Source organism: Podarcis filfolensis (genome assembly GCF_964270895.1).
Source record: "Podarcis filfolensis genome assembly, chromosome: 7".
NCBI lineage: Eukaryota > Metazoa > Chordata > Lepidosauria > Squamata > Lacertidae > Podarcis > Podarcis filfolensis.
Window position 1 is genome coordinate 37872097 of NC_139603.1, and position 19458 is coordinate 37891554.

Genomic DNA, 19458 nt, shown 5'->3' on the forward strand with positions numbered 1-19458 from the left:
CTGAGGATCCTTGTGAATTTTTAATCTGCAAATAATGAAAGTTATTTGAATGCCTCATTCCATCATTAAATATTTAAACAATTTTCTTGTCTAAATGTCAGCGGTAATTAAAATCATGCTTGACTTTTAAATGAAGCTATAAGGATGGCATCTTCCCTCTTAACAATTAATATTATTCGGGTCTGGAAATCTAGGACCAAAGACCCAGAGCCACCTGCACAAGTGGGATTTTCTGTACCTGAGTTCCATCAGAAACTTCTTTTGAATTTCAAGACATTTCAGGGAAAAGATTCAGTGTCCTCTCATTGTGGGAGAGAGTGTGTAAAACAAACACATACATACATATTTTTTAAAAATGATATTTATACTCTCATAAGGCATGAGAGGCTCTGAAGTGACTCACAAAAAGTTCTCATAATAAAAGTGGTATCTGCTTTCAGGAACAAAAATGTCCTAACAGGATTGTTCAGGTGGAGTTTCCTGCCCACAGGGCTGGTTTTGTCCTCCAAGGCAAGAGAGGAAGGCTGAGCAGCTGGATCTCACTCAGTCACAATAGATCTGTGTTGTACCCAGAGTGTCACTCAGCTAACAGTAAGACTTTCATCTATGAAACAGGGTCATGTGTAGCAACTTTCAGCAGGTTCCCAGGTTCAGTCCTAGGCACTGGCAGAGGAATGGGGGAGCAGGGGGGCCACTGCCCCTGGCACCATCGGGAGGGGGGGTACCATCGTGGCCACCCCCCGACACGTGCTGCGCACCCCCCACAGCGCCGGCTGCCACACCCCCGGGATGTGTGCCAGCCACACCCCTGCCTGCTCTCCGCCCCCCGGTGCTGGAGCATGCAACTTCACAACTGGTCCTAGGCATCTTCAGGTAGGACTAGATACCTGTGAAAGCTGCTGTAAAAGTCAATGCAGATAATACTGAGCTAAATGGACCAAGACAGCTTCCTACTGTATACATTCCAGCTCTCCGTCTTATACAGCCCAAGGTACCTCTTGAAAGCTTCTTACTTGTTTGGATCAAAGTTCTGCAGTGTCCTTTCCGGACCAATTTTCTGTTTTTCGTCTTTCATTACAGGAGCCGCCCCCCCCCCGAATTTGTGTTATAAATGCCTATGAACTTAGCCAACCAAAGCTCACAAAGCAGCGATATCATGGTTCACAAACATGGCAGATTCATCATTCCATATCAGTGTCCTCCTCCTTCTATTACCGGCCACCTTTGGCACATGACATTAAACATTAGGAAGAATATGGGTGCACCTCAGTCACGCAGTTGCTCAAATTATATATGTGTACACACAGACATGGCATACCATTCAAGGAGGAAATATACATGCATGCACAACGCACACACTGAGCTGTTTCAGACATCAAGGGATAAAATGAAAATGTGACAAGAATTCTCGAATTCTGGAGTGGTAATAGCAGCCTGACTCAATGAAGAGAAAGGGCACACTTAGACACTTTTTAATTCCCACTAATATATATAGAAAATATTTAAATTCAAGGCTGCAGTGAAGATAAGAGAGACTCGCCTTAAGCAGATTTTTTGATTAACATACTTTTGTAAACTCTGTGGCAGAGTGCTGATCAATGACATCAGGAGTTTACCACATTTTAATGAAATTGTTTGTGACATAGATTTCTGTGGCCAGAAGGTACTTTGTATGGTCAACTTTAACATTTATATTTGGCACAAATGTCTATTTGCCTTGCTTTGCATAGTATGAGAGAGAGAAGTAATTATTCTAGAATAAAGAGGCGGTGTTTGGTTACAAGAATCAGTTGAAGGATTCTTGAGTGAAAATAGAACCACAGCACATGAAGAATTTGAGTCTAAACTAAACCACTTCAGAGATTAATGACTCTATCAATAGGTCTCCTCACAACATGCTGGTCCAAATGGGAAATAAAATTAACTAGGGCACACAGTGTCCTGAAAGGATCTGTTATGATTAATCCTCTTGCGGAAGAAACTCCAGATGGAACTGTTGAAATTCACCTTAGATGGGATGCTTTAGATATATGATGGACTTTCCTTAGCAGGAGTTCTGACAGTCCATCAGCATTGCCCTTCTGGTAAAAGAAACGTGCTATAAACTCTGTGGTCAGAGCAGTGAAATATGTTTCCTAGCCTAAATGACTCTTATCAATCAAATGGGAAAAAAAAATGTGGCTAGCACATAGCTTTTTTGCTACCGGTTGAGATTTATTCCGTTCCCCTTCCCTTGGCTTGCTGGCAGCCATCCTGAATCTTTATAAAGGTTGGAAGATTGCTCTAAGTTGGCAAGGAAAATAAAAAAAACAAAAGGATGTTGAGAGTGAGGATTTTGTTGGTGGTGCTGGGAAGGAATTCTATAGTTCTGGATACCATTCAAGTGCAGAAGTAAGCCACATTTACGGAACAGAGGGGCAATGAAAACACACAGAAGCAAAATATTGCTCTTTATTCCTCTTGTAGCTTGCTGTTTGAGATTGCCTGAGCTTCTACAGGCAGGCTATAAATTCTAAAACAACAAAAGATTTAGTATGAGAGTTTAGTAAAGCCTAAATAATAGATGATGGGACTGACTGTATATACTTTATCATATGCTAGAGTGCTACAGCAGTCTCCTTACTAAGCTGAATGGTTTGGCTTGCCTGAACATCATGCACCAGGAATGGGTGTTAAGTGGAAGAAGAGGCTTGTGCAAAGCCTCCCACACTTGTGCCAAAGCAGCTCTTATCACGTTGGTGTGAAGGATGCTGCAACCACAGTAGATTACAGGGGTGAAGGATTTGTGAATGGATTTACCTGTTCCTCAATCTGTTGCAGCATCTTAAAAAGCAGAGACATCACCTTGCCAACAAAGGTCCATTCAGTTAAAGCTATGGTTTTCCCAGTAGTGATGTATGGAAGTGACAGCTGGACCATAAAGAAGGCTGATCGTCGAAGAATTGATGCTTTTGAATTATGGTGCTGGAGGAGACTCTTGAGAGTCCCATGGACAGAAGGAAGATCAAACCTATCCATTCTTAAGGAAATCAGCCCTGAGTGCTCACTGGAAGGACAGATCGTGAAGCTGAGGCTCCAGTACTTTGGCCACCTCATGAGAAGACTCCTGGAAAAGACCCTAATGTTGGGAAAGATAGAGGGCACAAGGAGAAGGGGACGACAGAGGACGAGATGGTTGGACAGTGTTCTTGAAGCTACCAGCATGAGTTTGACCAAACTGCGGGAGGCAGTGAAGGACAGAAGTGCCTGGCGTGCTCTGGTCCATGGGGTCACGAAGAGTCGGACACGACTAAACGACTAAACAACAACAACAACAACAACAACAATCTGTTGCTAATAAAAACTACATATGCCCATCACTAGATAGCCCTATTCAGGCATTCAGAATCCTGGTTAAATAAAACTATGTGTTAGGGAGTGTGCACAAGCATGCTAGTTTCATCCTGAATGGAGTCTTCTATGTGTTGTAGAACCCTGGAAAATCAGGGTTCTACATCATATATGACACTGTCACATGGCATTTGGTTAAAAGATGCCTGTTTTTCATGTTATGAGAGTTTGAGGGTGTAAAGACAGATGAGCAGTTGGTATTTTGATAAGGAAAGGGTGGGGGGGGGAGCACAACTTCATACCCCTCCCCACTTACAAGAGTATGGGAAAGGAAAAAAGGCAAGAACCAAACGGGAGAAGTCTCCCTCCCAAGAAGGTGATACTTTAGAAGTTGCAGATGTAAGAGGAGGCTTTTGGTCGTTTGATGGGTAAATGGCAGAGGTGGGTGATGTATATTTCCATTCTTGTAGCATAAGATATAGTTACTATGCCACAACTAAATTTTAATGATCCATCTTGTTCTGCATTTCTCACCATTCTGACTGTCTGGGAATAATATTTAAGCGGAAGATAAAGTGAAGTGAGAGCAGAAAAACACTGGTTTAGATCCAAAGATTTTACTCTGTGAACAGGAGTTTTCATTCACAGAAGGCGAGTTATGTTCATAGAAGGACCCCTTCCGTGTGTAGAACTCTTATTCAACTAACAGGCACTCTTCCCATTCACAGACCCAAAGCTTAGGATCCAAGCCATTATCTGCAACGTGAATTTATTAACAGTTTTACAGCAGTTACGTATTATCTGCTGAATGTTATTTACTGGGCAAGCCAGTACAACACATTGTGCAACGTTATATGATACCAGCCATTCTCAGATGACCTTGGTGGCACAGGGGATTGGAGGATCCCGTGTGTGTGTGCGCGCTTGCACTCAGGCTAGGTAAATTGCATTATTGTTGTCATAATCTGAGCCTCTGAAAAAACTGTTGCTCTACTGATGTAAAATGCAGTGATCTTGCATTATTGAGGATATGAAGTGGAACCATCTGTTTCTAACCCAACCACAATTTTTTGCAGACTACATCTATTCTGTTCTATTACAACAAAATGCTGCCGTTTGTGTTCTTCTTCTTCTTTTAATCAGGCACATAAAGTTTATGTAAAACAGATGCCCACAAAATGAAACTAGTTAACTCTTGTGCTAGAGGGGCATACTGTGAAGGGTTTTCTGGAAGCTAGTTTGGCAATTAAATGGTTTATTATACTTATTAGATCACATCACACATTAGTAGAGTTAGTAATACATGCTGAGATTGGCAGGACAGCAGCTTTTCTCAGTTTATGAATGGATAAAACCACATTGGAATCTGTCCCCTGGAACCGAGTTGGATTGTCACAGCTTGGCGTTACAGCACAACTTCTGTCCAAAATGGCATCCATCTGGCACTACAAATGAATATGAGGGAGGATGATTTGCATCCTTCAAACCAATCTCAGAAACATTGCTTGACTGCCAATTTTTATACAGTCTACTGCGGAATGAAAGCACTTTAGAATGAATGTCTATTTGAAATGGCAGATTCAAACAATCCAGACCAGACTATATCAGCGCTGAGGCAGAATTCATGTGCTGGTGTGACACTGAGGGTGTTTCCACTCTCTCTATAATTCAGTGCAGGTGAAGGTTGTGTGTGAATGGTGGAAGCATAGGGATGAGACAAACTCTGTAGGAAAGACCAAACTAATCAGTGAGTGCTCATGTTAGTGTTCCAATCCCTAAATGACCAAAAAAATCCCAAATCTCTGAAAGAAAGGTTCCATCCCTGTTCTTTGACACTTGAGATATGTATTTTTAGGAGCCACCCTATTCTGTGATTTTAAGTTGCTTACCATTGTTTCCAGTGTTGTATTTTAAATTGCGCTGGCTAGGGTTGATGGGAGTTGTAGTCCAACACATCTATATTGCACCATCATGGCAAAGGCTTAGACTAGGAATCTCTGCCCGCTCTTTTGAACTCGCTAGCCAAAGCAGCAGGTCCTTGAGTATATTGACACAAATTAGCAGGTGATAAACTTAGGTTCCTCACCGAGCATGGTATTTTACATTTAGCAAACCGATTGCTTTTTGATGTGCCCTTCAGTTCCATTTATACTGCCATAGATTGTCTGCAAATTAGCAAGCCATTGTCCGCCCTGATCCCGCATGCTTGATCAGGACATATAATGTATTGCCGGACATCAAGTCAATAGGCAATGAAGGGGAAAGCTTAATTCAGCCTCAAAATCAATCTCAGAATCCTGTGCAGAAGCCAGCTCGCCTGTGCTTTATTCTGATAAATTAACTCTGCAACCAGCAACCTGCCCTGTCAAAGCGGGGGGAAAGCAAAAGTTCCCCATTGTGCTAGCGCAGGCATATTACAGAAAGATGGCACACAAAGCAGGAAAGAATTACAGCTGCTGTGATTTCTAGCTCACTTTCTCACGCAAAGGGACAAGGCAGTCATCAGGCTGTATAAATATATAATACACAGCACTATATTGTTATGAGTTGGGGGGGAGGGGGAGTAGGCTTTGTGCCGAGACCCTTCTAATTCCTGGGTCCAGCAAATGTTAAAATCTAAAATCCAGTTTCCTGGAACAGCCAGGCTAGCTTCTTGGTCCTCTAAATGATTCATTAAGGTAACAAAGAAAGTGGCTCTGTGCCAGATATCAAATAGGGAGGCCCCACTGTCCCTCAACTCGCTGGTAGTTAAAAAGATAAATGCCAGAGTTGAGAGATGAGTTATGTGAGTTAGAGGTAGAAGCAAGGAAGGCTGGGAAGGCAGAGAGAGAGCTATGCCTTATCTCTGCTTGAATCCAAGGCTGTGGCTATGAGAGAAACAAGACCCTCTTGGGGGTATTAATGCTGTGAACCCCCCCCATTGTAGACTCAGGTTGTATATATGAGTAAATAATCCGTATATCATAAGGACACCCCAGTCTCTGCTGTGCTTCATTCTGAAGGAAACACAAACCCTGGGTAAACGCCTGGAACCCCTGGAATCTTGCACCACTCGGAAATTGGGTTGGCGTTCAACAATATCTTTAACTTTTCTAGGTGGTGCCTCAAATTCATCTTGCAGGTATATAAATTATACTTACTTTAAACCAGGCTCCCAGCAAGTTTTAGCAGCTAATTGATGTCAGCTGCAGAACTGGCCATTTATCACTATAATGAAAGTAGATCAGCATCTCATCACTGGGCTGGTCCCTATGGAATGGAAGCTACAGAGCAAGGAAAGACCGGGTCATGCCTTTTATTGGACTAACTAGTCTTTAAAATACTGGGAGTTAACTTCTGCAAAGGCACTGTCCCGCCCCCATGTATTTCTTCAGTGCAAGTATTTAATTTTTTTAAAACTGTGACAACATAAAATATCCATTTTATCCATGCTTTTGGAGAACCAATAGAGACTGTTGGTCTGAATAACAAAGAGACAGGAAGAAGAATTGGATTCATATTTGCTCTTCTGTTCAAGGAAGGCACTCAGATCCAATGGAGGTTCCTGCTAGAGGAAGAAAGGGGGAGAGATGATGTTTACTGCTTCCCCCTTTGGCTTCTAATTCCACCTCCCAGCTTGTTCCAGAGGATCCACTGACTTGCTACAGGAGGTTTTTGGGGACACAGAGGGAATTGGCAAAAAACAAAACAAAAACCCACCTCCCCTTTCCCCCTGAACAGCACCCCATGAGCAGAGTTCCACCTGCTGGTTATCTGGATCTAACCCAGTGGCTGGCTCTGTACTCGACATTGCAACCTTATGCATGTTTACAATAAATATAGAATATTTTACAATAAATATGCATGTTTACAATAAATAACAACCTTATGCATGTTTACAATAAATATAGAATAATAGAACTGTAGAACTGTAGAACTGTAGAATTAAGGGAGAGTCATCTAGCTCAACCCCCTACAATGCAGGGATCTTTTGCCCAATGTGGGGCTCAAACCCATGTGACCCTGGAATTAAGAGGCTCATGTTCTACCAGCTGAGTTATTTTCAGGTGTCTGACATGTGTTCATTGCAGTTTACTTCCAACCCTAGAAGCTACTGTATATTTTGGTTCTTATTTCTATGTGCCATGCTTGCAAGTAAGTGCTCTGTGAGGGTGGCATGTTGAATGATGTCTTATAGTGCAAGCCCATTGTTATGCCTATCAGCTTGGTTGCTCAAGGGCGAACAGGCAAGATCCCCACTGGTCTTTTCAAAGGCTTTATTATTGGTGCAAAAAACATTTACAGTGCAGAACGTCTCAATTCCATGTCTTGCTCAGTCACTAGCAGAATCTGAGAGTGGGCGGTCCTTGAACTTTCCCCAGCAGAGTAGTCTCTTGACCCCCATCTGACGCCTCCCCTCTCTGCGCGTAAACCTACTGTGCAGGGAGGGCGTGGGTAAAGGCGGACCTGCCTCCCCCCCGCTTTGCTCATGCATGGTGTCTTGGCTCTTTCTTGCATCCTCCGAGCCCTGCATCTCTTCCCCACTAGAGGTGGGGCTTCCCTCCTCTGCGGAGAAAGTGCTGCCTTTCCACCTCTCGCCTCTGAGCTGATGGCAGTTCCCTGACACCCATTTTATTTTCCTATAGGAACTGGGCTGATCTACGTGTTCACTGAGCACAGTTGGTAGAAATAGTGTCATCTTGGTAAAGCCAGGTGTGTCCAAGACCGGCCAGTGTCCAAACAGAAGACTGCTCTGCAAGCTCATTTCAACATAGCAGAAAAAGGAAGAACAGTTTACATGAGAGTCCTGGGCAATCTTCCATCACCAACACTGATATCCATTTCTAGCATCCACAGGGTCTCACCGCCTTTGTAAGTGAGACATCAGGCAAGGTAGAACAGCCAGCAATTATATTAGTTAATGTGGAGCTTAAATTTGGAAAACACAACAAGAAGGAGATATGTGCAGGCAAAATTCAATGGCGTTTGTAGTATTATAAAGATGATCTAGTATTCTAAATTGTTGACATTTTATTGTATGCATCTGAGTCTTCTCAGCATGGTCAATAGGCATTAAGTCATGCCTACTGACTTCATTCAATTAACAAAATGGGGAATTTAATCCATAGAACCTTATGGTATTATATAGCATTACATATTCCAAAGCATAAACCTGAATGGCATGTGATTTGAATGCTATTATAAAAATCAAAGGGTGATACCTAATGACTGAGACAGATATCACCCTAGTTGGTCAGTAACTCAACTCATTCACTATCAAGACTTGATGAATACTTGTAATACAGTGCATTTTATGTTAAATGAACGATGAGCTAGAAAAAGCTTATGTGATGCAATCTGTCAAAAAGCCCACTAGATGGCAATATTATTTACCTTTAGCCAAACAGAGAAACATACCAAGTTTGTTGGATACTGCAAAGTGTTCCCCAGCTTTCAAAGGAGAACAGAACAGACCCTGCTAGGGCTGAGCTGAAGTTTGGAATGGTTTTTGCTAACATTTTCAGCCACATCAAAGCATGTGGGGTTTATTTGGCGGCTGCATTAAGAATGGGTGAACGTGTTCTGGCTCTCAGTGACATCAGCATATAAGCCAAGTCCAACTGACTGCATCAAGCTGTGATGTCATCCTGTGCACTATGTGTTCCCTGACTGACTGTGATCACAACCAATCCAAGAGCCAATGAAATCTAGGTGGCTACGGATAGTTCTGATGTCAGCCTGACTATTAAATGATACCTGACCTAATGGTATTGCTGATGTGATTGAGGAAGATGATGCAGCAATAAAAAAGGGGGGTGGGAGTGGCAGCAATGTGACGGCAAAGAAACCAAACTACAGCAGCGTCCATGCCTGAAAAAAGGCAACATTTTTCACAACAGAGGGGTATTCCTTTCAACCCCAAGATTCAAAGTAGAACATTCAGAGGAGCCGTAGATCCTACTAGGAAACAATTTATAATCTGTACAGCCTTACAGTCTGTAAACAATACAGAAACAGAAGCCACACACCTTTTTATGTACGTGAACTCTGTGCACGAAAGGACAAAGATATTCTGTATGTTTTGTATGTCTTCTTTATTGCAGCACTTGCATGAAATCCAAATCCAAAGGAAGTTCATCCTGAGAAGACTGTGTGTATAAAACTGTGATTCACCACGAACAATCTTTGCTAAATCATATTTGCCGCTGCCACAGCTGGCTGCCAGTTTATATTAACTGCGTCAACCCAGTTTGCATTTTCTATTAACAACGATTACCTACTTCCAGTATTTACCCAGCAGAATTACATATAACCTCAGTGGCTCCACTGTCTTCACACGGGTATGTTGTGAGGATGCAAAATGACCTTTCAGCCAACTTTTACTTCATTACTCCCATTTTTGTAAACTACAGTATCACGAACTGCAATGAAAGGTCACTTCAGTTGTTTCTCTATCTGTTGTCTTCAACTATTATGGTTCTTCTAGGGTAGACCTCAATATCCACAAATATATAACGATACTCGTATTTCCCACTTTCTGGATTCTGCAAAGAGAGGGGGTGGGAATTAATTTCCTTGCACACGCTAACCTAAGCATTAAGATTATGGTTGATGTAGGTCACAGAGGCTGTCATACCTCTTTCACTTCCAGATGAACTGTTCCCTGCTTTCCTTTTTCTGAGCCCTCAATGTAAAACTTTAGGCGCATGTATTTCAGTCCATCTTTTACATACTCAATGTGGCTAAGAAGAAAAAAAAAGAGGAAAGGGTTCACAAGCCCTGAATGTTAATGCCAGAAAAATTAATAGTTATACACTATAATTCTAAGAAACAAAAACTTTACATGGACAATCTTGTCTTAGTTCTAGAATTCAATTAAACTTGTCTGGTTACAGTTACACTTGGACCACCTTGTCTGAAAGCTTCCTAACCCACAAATAAGTGAATTGGGTCTAAAACTCAATTTACATCTGATCCTGAGTCTGTTTGCTCAGAAGGAAGTCCAAGGATGCATGCACAGGATAGTGGCCATAAATACGGAACCAAACAACATCATGAGTCATTTTCATTAATTTCAATGGGTCTACTCTGAGCATGTCTAATGCTAGACACAACCCAATGAGATTAATCCTAGGCGTGAAGCAACTTTGAGAACATACTAACAAGGGGCAGCCAACATGATACACTCCAGATGCCACTGGACTACAACTCCCATCATCCCTGACCAATGGCCATTCTAGTGGCTAGTAGTAGTTGGGAGTCCAGCAACATCTGGAGGGCACCATGCCAACTATTCCTATGTTAAACCATGGTTTAGCATAATGTGCATGGATAATAATGAGCTGTAGTGACCTTAGGCTTGCATGCTACCCCCTATCCTCCCACAGAGCCAAGAGGAGCAATTAGGAAGCACTTGATTTTGCTTTTGGTTAATCCTGGTTTGTTATGTTACCTGAAGGGGCAAATCCTGGCTAACACCAACTATGGTTAATTTTAAACAAGCTAACCTCAAACCATGTGTTATGAAGCTGGGTTGTTGAAGCTAGCCATCATTTCATAACTAACCATTACCTCCAATTCCAGATCCAGACATCGCAAGCAACTGTGGTTAACTGAAAACAGGAGCTAAAGTCCCTCTTTTCAGCCAGGGTAAGAGGAGGAAAAGGAGAGACATGAGCCTGAGGTTCATGCGGATCATGCGAAACCATGTGAATGAAGCCACTGTGTTGGATGAGCATAGTCTGCTCCCATGACCAGCTGGTACCTGAATGAAGTTCTTCTGCACTTGTGGAGGAATCATGTCCCACCTCAAGAGTAACAATCGTGGATATAGTGTTCTGAGTGTTGTTGTGTCACATTTGTGTCAAATTCATGTAAAATAGGTACACAGCGCTCCACGCAGGGGTAAGATGAACCAGCGTCCCTTCAGCATCCTTGTTATTCAGCATAAATGTATGCTGGCAATCAATGTGACTAACAAGGTTTCTTGGCTATCAGGTGCATTTGCAAGGGTTATTGTAGGCCTTAAATTCAGGCTGCTAGCCTAGGCCCCAAGGTATTTTCCCTTTTACCTTCTTGGCAAGACAAGTGAATATGACACGTGTCAAGTGAGATGAACAGAGTACCGTATTTTTCGCCCTATAGGACGCACCGTCCCATAAGGCGCACCTAGTTTTTTTGGGGGGAAATAAAGGGAAAAATTTCCCCCCCCCCAGGCGCAGGGCTGGGGCGGGGGAAGCCCGAGCTTCCCCCAGCCCCAGCCCCCAGAACAGGCAACTCTCCGCAAGCCGTGGGAGCCCGGTGTCGGGCTCCCACGGCTTGTGGAGAGCTGCGCGAAGCTCGAAGCCTGGGCGCGCTGAGCTCAGCACGCCCAGGCTTCAGCATCCAGGCAACTCTTCGCAAGCTGTGGGAGCCCGGTGCAGGCTCCCATGGCTTGCAGAGAGCTGCGCGAAGCCTGGAGAGCGCGAGGGGTCGGTGCGCACCGACCCCTCTCGCTCTCCAGGCTTCAGTGAAAGCCTGCATTCGCCCCATAGGACGCACACACATTTCCCCTTCATTTTTGGAGGGGAAAAAGTGCATCCTATAGGGCGAAAAATACGGTAAGTAACAAATCCACAGAGAATGTTAGCAGAAGAGAGCCGGTGCTTCTGTAAGCGATGCGTTCACAGGTACCTGACCAGTTGTCTTCTCCCGCGGCGCGTTGCTTCACCGTAACCTTTTATGGGTTCACCAAAAACACCTATTACCTAATCAGTAAGGACAGGATAGGGTGCTTAGTAGTTCGTCTTCTATCAAACACTAGGTGCACAGTTCCCTCAGTTCAATCAGTAATACTATACGACCTTCTTCAACACATTACCTAGAGGTGGTGATCTCTCTCTCTCTGGAAATCTTCAAGCAGAAGCTGCACAACCATCTGCTGGGAATGGTCTAGTGCCAGATTTCCTGGGCTCAGCTAAGACTGGATGCCCTACAAAACCCCACCCAACTCTTATGATACACTGAAAGCTCACCCACTATCACTGATCTTTCCCTGAAGCATGAAGCAGAAAATGTTAGAAATGTTCTAGAATGCATTTCCAGGGCAGCGGTGCATGGGCTAGTCAGTACCCAATGCAAAGTGAGTGACCATCCCTCCAAAGATGCCTCAGAATTCTCTGTAATGTGCTAGGGCTCTGTGGTAAGCAGAACATTCAAGACTTGGAAACAAACCTCAGGGTGAGCTCTGCATTTCTCCAGTGCATCTCCATAGATTTTACTGGGGCTGGAGGAAGAGAACAGCTCCTTAAAAATCACATAGAATAAACCACCTGAAATGGAAGAGGAAAAATAAAATGTAGGTGAACCAAGAACCTTTCTGCTGAAGTGGTCAACAATTAAAACAATTAAATCCCCTGTCTCAACAACCTGTGACACCGATGCCGATCACCACCACTATTAAGTAGGTGAAATCTCGCCCAGCTTCTTTCACTGAAAGAGAAAACAAGACCAAAAAAATAAAAATTATGAAACGATAGTTATACATTATCAGTCTCCTATAGCTCTGTTGGTTAGAGCAAGGTTTCTCAACCTTTTTCCGACCATGGCCCCCTTCCAGCCTTGTTTCCTTCCTGTGCCCCCCTCATGGTTGTAGCCAAGGGGGGGGGGCAGCTGCCCCCAGTAAGTAAAACCAATACAAATCAATACAAATCTGAGGTTCTGTCCCCTAACAAAAATCTTGGCTACGTCCATGTCCGCCCCCCACTGGTAGAAAGATAGCTATTTAATATTTTTTTGTAAATAGAAAATGTTTTATTTAATTTTTTTAATAATTTACACAAAATACAATGACATAAAATGATAGGAACTTAATGAAATATTGTTGAAGCAGAAAAACATAGAATTATAGAGCTGGAAGGGACCCCAGGGGACTAGATGATCCTCAGGGTCTCTTCCAACTCTACAATTCTATGAGCTCAATCTACATTGTTGTCTTATGCACATATATCCAATAGCTCCTAGATGCTCCCTCTAAAATTGAGAAAGATAAAAGACTGAGTCAAAACAGGTTTTGCTTTCGGAATAATGGAACATTAAAAGGATTTTACATCTCTTCTAACCCCTAAAGTCCTCATTCCCGCTCTTTCCATGGGAAATTTAGTGATTGTTTATTTATTTATTTACGGCTATTAGCCCATAAAATATGTACAAACATAAAAACACAGGGACATAAAAACAGATATATCCGACAACAGAAGGTGAACACCACGATGCAAGGGTGGGTCATTGAGCAGAGCCAAGTGACGGCTTGGGGCCAGGAGAGCTCCAAGGGATGGATCACAGAAAAGGAAAACTAAAGATGAACTCCGACATGCACTCTCAACATAACAGTCCAATTAGTTTTGATGTTGTTGTTGTTTTTTGGTGGTTTTTGAGTGTGAGATAACCGCATTCAGAAATCTCGCCACCTGCAGAGTTACAGAAGGATCTGTATCCTGCAAAAGCAGTGCGGCGTGTGACTCAACAGGCCTGCCAACCAAGCGCAGTAAAGCAGGACCCAGGAATTTAGCCCTGGCTATGCTATGTAGGGGACAGTTGAACATTATATGTGAAAGAGATTCAACAGTTTCCCCGTCACACACGCACACCAAACCATTGGAAAATCTGTGGTTCAGCAGGTTTGATGGAAAGACATTGAACCTTGCACGAATAAATGCACGTCGGTGTGGTACTGATGAAAGAGATGACATGTATGATGGAAGGCCAAGTGGTGGGGTTATTCCGTGATACCTGGGGGAGCAGACACCCCCACCCCTGGCGAGGTTGTGTTGATTTTCAATGTCTGCTAATCTTTGCTCAATAAGGCTTTTGGCTGAGCGTAAGTTCATCTTTAAGGAGTCCGCTGGGGAAATTCCGATGCTCAGAAGTTTGGCATGGATTTTTCCTACCCACGGATTGACAAAGACGTCCCGCCAGAGGCACTGAAAAAGGTAATGGTCGGGAAGCCTATGCCAGCTGGACAGCCAATAGCCAAAGACTCGCTTCCAGATGACAGTCTCCAATGATGCAATCCTTAACTCCAGACGTATGGCGAAATTTAGTGATGGTTTGCTTTCAAGGAACAGCCAGGGTGTTTAACCTGTCCCCCCCCCCCCAATATGTTGTTTGACTCCAACTCCCCTCAGCATCAGCCTGCATAGCCAATGGTAAGAGATGATGGGAACTGTAGCCCCACAACATCTTGGAGGGCCACAGGTTAGCTGAACAGGTTTTGCTTTCACAAGGTCTATTTAGGCTCGATTTCACAAGACTTTCAGTGGCTTTTTAGTACTGATTGAGAGTTATTATTTATGCAACACGTATTTAATTTATTATAATTATTATTTAAACAGCTTTTAACAATGGACAAGTGATATATACATATTTTAATAAAATAAGCAACAAATTATTTCACTTCTCATTCTCGAGCAGTACTCGCACAGCTCAGCAGAGAGCCCCAGTGCAGAACTTGAAAATTACTAGAGTGGATACAGTGTTTATGGCATTTGTTTTTGATCCAATTTGCGTTGCCTTCATGCTCAGGGGCATTGGGGCAACTTGTTCTCTCACCATCGATTCTCTGCTGGTTTCAAACACCAATGATCTATTCCTTTTTGTTATTAGTAACAACCATGTTAATGACTGTCGTACTCATGCTGTAAAATCATTAAAAATACTTCAGCCATACTTTAATCAATATTGGACCAAATCCTTTTGGACTAGTCAAGGGCCCAATTCTAGCCTGTCTCCAGCTTCAATTGTCTCCCACCACTCAACCTTTCACATGCTAAGCTAAAGTTGAATAAAGATTGGGAGAAATCTTCCAAAACAGTTTTTTTAAAAATAAATAAATGCTACAGCCAATTGCAAATATAGCAGCCAATTTTATGCCTTCGTTCATTAAATCCAGCCAGGCTTTTAATTTTTATGAAATGCCTTACAAAATAGATTATTGTTCTTACGGTTGAATGGGAAACCCATAAAAATGTAAAAATGATCAATGAAGTGCTTTATGCATAACATTAAAAACTCCAAACATATAAATAATGCAGTGAGCACAATGTATTTAAATGGTAGAACAAATACACTGATATTTACAGGAAGGTTCTGTGAAGAGTTAGGCATGGAGCCCTTTGAAATCAAGGGCTTTGCACAGGAAACTCTGCATAAGATTGCTGCCTGAGGAACTCATGAGGCCCAAGCCATAGTCCTGTCACACATTCTAGGTAAAGGTAAAGGGACCCCTGACCATTAGGTCCAGTCGTGGCCGACTCTGGGGTCGCGGCGCTCATCTTGCTTTATTGGCCGAGGGAGCCAGCGTACAGCTTCCGGGTCATGTGGCCAGCATGACTAAGCTGCTTCTGGCGAACCAGAGCAGCGCACAGAAACGCCGTTTACCTTCCCACAGGAGCGGTACCTATTTATCTATTTGCACTTTGACGTGCTTTCAAACTGCTAGGTTGGCAGGAGCTGGGACCGAGCAATGGGAGCTCACCCCGTCGTGGGGATTCGAACCGCCGACCTTCTGATCGGCAAGTCCTAGGCTCTGTGGTTTAACCCACAGCGCCACCCGCATCCCTGGGTCACACATTCTAATTAGGTGCTAACTGAACATCCAGCATACAAGAGTCTATTCGTAGGGATGAGTGTGCTAGCACTGATGCCCCTATTGCCATTCCATTTGCTCACCAGGAGTGACACTATGAACTGGGGAACCTCCTGCAGTCATGGAGGCTCCCAGTGGTGGACCCTGGGGTCTCAAATTTCAGCGGTTCCCTGTGCGATGCGCACCCCCTGCCTCTTGTGCTCTATTCTAAATCACAGTTGCGGCACCCCCGAGTCTCCGCACCCACTGCAACCGAACCAGTTGCGCTCCCCTAAATCCGTCCCTGAGGCTTGCCACTCATTTTAGAACTCTCTTCCCATATTAACACCTTCCCATATTAACAAATAATCAGAATGCCTGAAGAGCATTATCTGTGCACTAGTTCTGAACGCTGTTGGTGGCATTCAAACCACAATGACTTGCAACTGCTTGAATGTCTAGGTGTTTTCACAGAATAACTTAATTTTTGAAAAGAGAAGTAGCTGCAAAGACACTAAACCCAGCATGTAAATAAATAATCACTCCCTGGCTTGCCAGTGGCAAAAAATTATTGGCTATGGTGCAGCAGGTTAGGAAGCTTTGTATGCCCGAGAAGGACTGTTCATCCATATGGCACGAATAACTGACATAGGATCTTGTACATTAATGAGTTATAAGTTCTGATGAAGATTCCATAATTCTGGGGTTCTTGAAAAGAGTTCTGGACTAGGTGGGCCTTGCTATGATCCACCAAAGCACTTCTTATGTTAAGAAGTACAAGCACATATTCAAGATCACTTGATTTGTTGTGTGCTAATTGTCAAGTGATCTTGGGAACACACTCTAGCTTTGTAAATGTAAAAAAAACCTTGTGGATCACAGGGATTCCAGAAAAAAACATGTGTAGACCACATAATACTGCAATCAGCCCACCATGGTCTTAGAGCATGCACAGACACCCTCTCACTAGGAAGCAATCACAGCCAGCTTGGTGAAAGGACTCCTGAAGCAGAAAATCCCACTTCTACACAAATCTGAGTGCTGAACAACCTCTATTATAAATCAAACACAGCTACAGTGGTGCCCCGCAAGACGAATGCCTCGCAAGACGGAAAACTCGCTAGACGAAAGGGTTTTCCATTTTTTGAGCTGCTTCGCAAGACGAATTTCCCTATGGGCTTGCTTCGCAAGACGAAAACGTCTTGCAAGTTTGCTTCCTTTTTCTTAACACCGTTAATACAGTTGCGACTTGACTTCGAGGAGCAACTCATAGAACGCAGTGTACATAGTAGCCTTTTTTGAGGTTTTTAAAGACTTTGGTGATTTTTGAAGCTTTTCCAAAACTTCTTTTGCAGCCATTTGGTAAGTTAAGCTTTTAAAACTTTTTTGGGGGGTTTTGGATTTTGGGTTGGGGTGTTTGGAATTCAAGGACTTGGTGTTGGGGAGGGGTTTGCAAGAATCTGGAAGCTTGTGTGGTTTTTTTCTGCATTTTTATGATTTTCTGTGACCATTGGGCCACTCTGCTGTTTTTTTTAAAAAATTCTGGATTTGAATTTCTGTGTGCTGGGTGGCTGGGAGAACAGTTGGGGAGGGGTTTGCAAGAATCTGGAAGCTTGTGTTTTCCCCCCTGCATTTTTATGATTTTCTGTGACCATTGGGCCACTCTGCTGTTTTAAAAAAAAAATTCTGGGTTTGAATTTTGAAATGCTCTTTACAGTATGTGTGACCTTAAAGAGCACTTAATAAACTCTTGTTGTACCAAATTTGGCTTTGTTTGGACTTTTTTTGACCATAGGAACATATTAATTGATTTTCAATGCATTCCTATGGGATTTCGTGCTTCGCAAGACGAAAAATTCGCTAGACGAAAAAATTCGCAGAACGAATTAATTTCGTCTTGCGAGGCACCACTGTAATGATATTGTACCACACTCAGGGTTGTCCCAAGACACTTTGCTCCCTGAGGCAGAACAGCAAATGGTGCCCCCGTCCCAAACCAAGGTGCATGGTATCCAAGGCTAACCAAGTTATTGGGTCATATGAGACAGAACGCTTACAAGCATCTTTCCTTAAATGTAAAAATACAACAATAATAAAATAACACTTTGCTGCCCTTCCATGATAGCCAAAATCAGTTGCCCAAGGCAGTCTCACTCTGCCTGTCCCATTCATCAACGGGCCTCCAGTCAAACAACTGCCGAACATTGTCTCAGAAACAAATCCCCCAATAATCTGAAATCCCAGTAGAACATGAGACTCTTGATCTCAGGGTTGTGGGTTCAAGCCTCACATCGGGCAAAATATTCCTGCTTTGCAGGGAGTTGTCTAGATGACCCTTGTGGTCTCTTCCAACTCTACAATTCTATGAGCAGTACAATCCTAGCTACATCTACTCAGAATTCAATGGGGGCCGACTCCCAGGTAAGTAGGGTTAGGACAGCAGTGCAAGTTTTGTAGGATACTTCAGATTATGGACTGAAAAAACACCACTAGGCTCAACAGAAACACGTCTATATATATGCAGATATACCTAAAAAGTTGGAGAACTGCAGTAGTTTGGGAAACGAATTTTACTTGCCAAGTAATCTTGGCAGTTGCTGGAGCCTCCCGTTCCTTACCTTTCTGAGCAGCTGACAGCGATGCTTCTTCTTTCTGGCCTCTTTGCACAGACACTTGCCTGCCGCTGTTTTCAGTTCTCCCAGCTCTCCGGGCCCCTTCGGGAGTCCAGATGTGTCGCTTTGGGCTCGCAAATGCTGCATCAGGGCGCGGGGCTGGTCGCTCGGCTCTCGACCCTTGCCCGAGCCTGATGCACACGCAAGTCCTTAGAAGCGCCTTCCTATGCTGTGCAAGGAGCCCCCACTTCGCGCAGGACCCCAGGAGCTTGCCACTGCAGGGGATTCCTCGCATGAAAGAAAGCATAGCGAGGCGAAGCAGGGCTTCACCTTATAACCCCAAATACAAGGTCTATCATACACTAAATATGCTCCCGTCCTGTGCAAAGGATCGGATTCAACATCCCGCAGTTTCCTCTCGATGCAAAATAGCCATACCGTTAGAAAGATACATCTTACTCAAATCTTTCCGCCGGGCTTTTACCTGTTGATGCACTTCTAACAAGCCCAAGGGGGACACGACCCCTTCACTCGCTGACGGCAGCTATTTGCCCCGCCATTGCGTTTGCAAAGCCCTCTGGGAACTGTAGTTTGCAGGGTAGCAGAGCTGCCCGACTACTCCGGTAAAGTACTACAACTACCACAATGCAAAGCGCCTCGCGCCTAGCCTCGCTACTCAGAACTACATTGGCAGAAGCCTCCTCCTTCCCGAAAGCGTCTGTCTCTATATTGAGCGTACGTGCTCTGGGACCAGTCCACCCTTTATCGTTTGCATAATAAATAAAAGGTTAGGTTCGTGCTGCATGCATTGCTCAGAAATAATTATTTGCCCTTTAAGCAGGTTCTGTAAAACTTCATAGGGCTATCTTCAAATGAGCACTAGCCCGCCATCTGAGAAGGTCAGACTCGTGGTGTGCAAGCATTATGTGTGCA

General features: G+C 43.6%; 1 protein-coding gene across 1 annotated transcript; it reads right to left on the reverse strand.

Moving 5' to 3' along the window:
- Positions 1-9380: 9380 nt before the first annotated feature.
- TIMM21 (translocase of inner mitochondrial membrane 21) lies at positions 9381-19120 on the reverse strand. The gene is made up of 6 exons (XM_083622684.1): positions 18532-19120; positions 12718-12780; positions 12523-12620; positions 11983-12056; positions 9947-10052; positions 9381-9854 (listed from the first exon to the last, which is right to left on the reverse strand). Exons 1-6 carry the CDS (start codon positions 18830-18832, stop codon positions 9762-9764), a joined length of 735 nt encoding a protein of 244 aa, XP_083478810.1. The 5' UTR covers positions 18833-19120; the 3' UTR covers positions 9381-9761.
- Positions 19121-19458: the final 338 nt, after the last annotated feature.

Coding starts and splice junctions, on each gene's coding strand:
- TIMM21 (XM_083622684.1), bottom strand. CDS start 18,832: ATGCTTTCTTTCATGCGAGGAATCCCCTGCAGTGGCAAGCTCCTGGGG. Junction 12,781..18,531: donor GCTGTCAGCTGCTCAGAAAG/GTAAGGAACGGG, acceptor TTTCTCTTTCAG/TGAAAGAAGCTGGGCGAGAT. Junction 12,057..12,522: donor AATGCAGAGCTCACCCTGAG/GTTTGTTTCCAA, acceptor CTTACTGATTAG/GTAATAGGTGTTTTTGGTGA.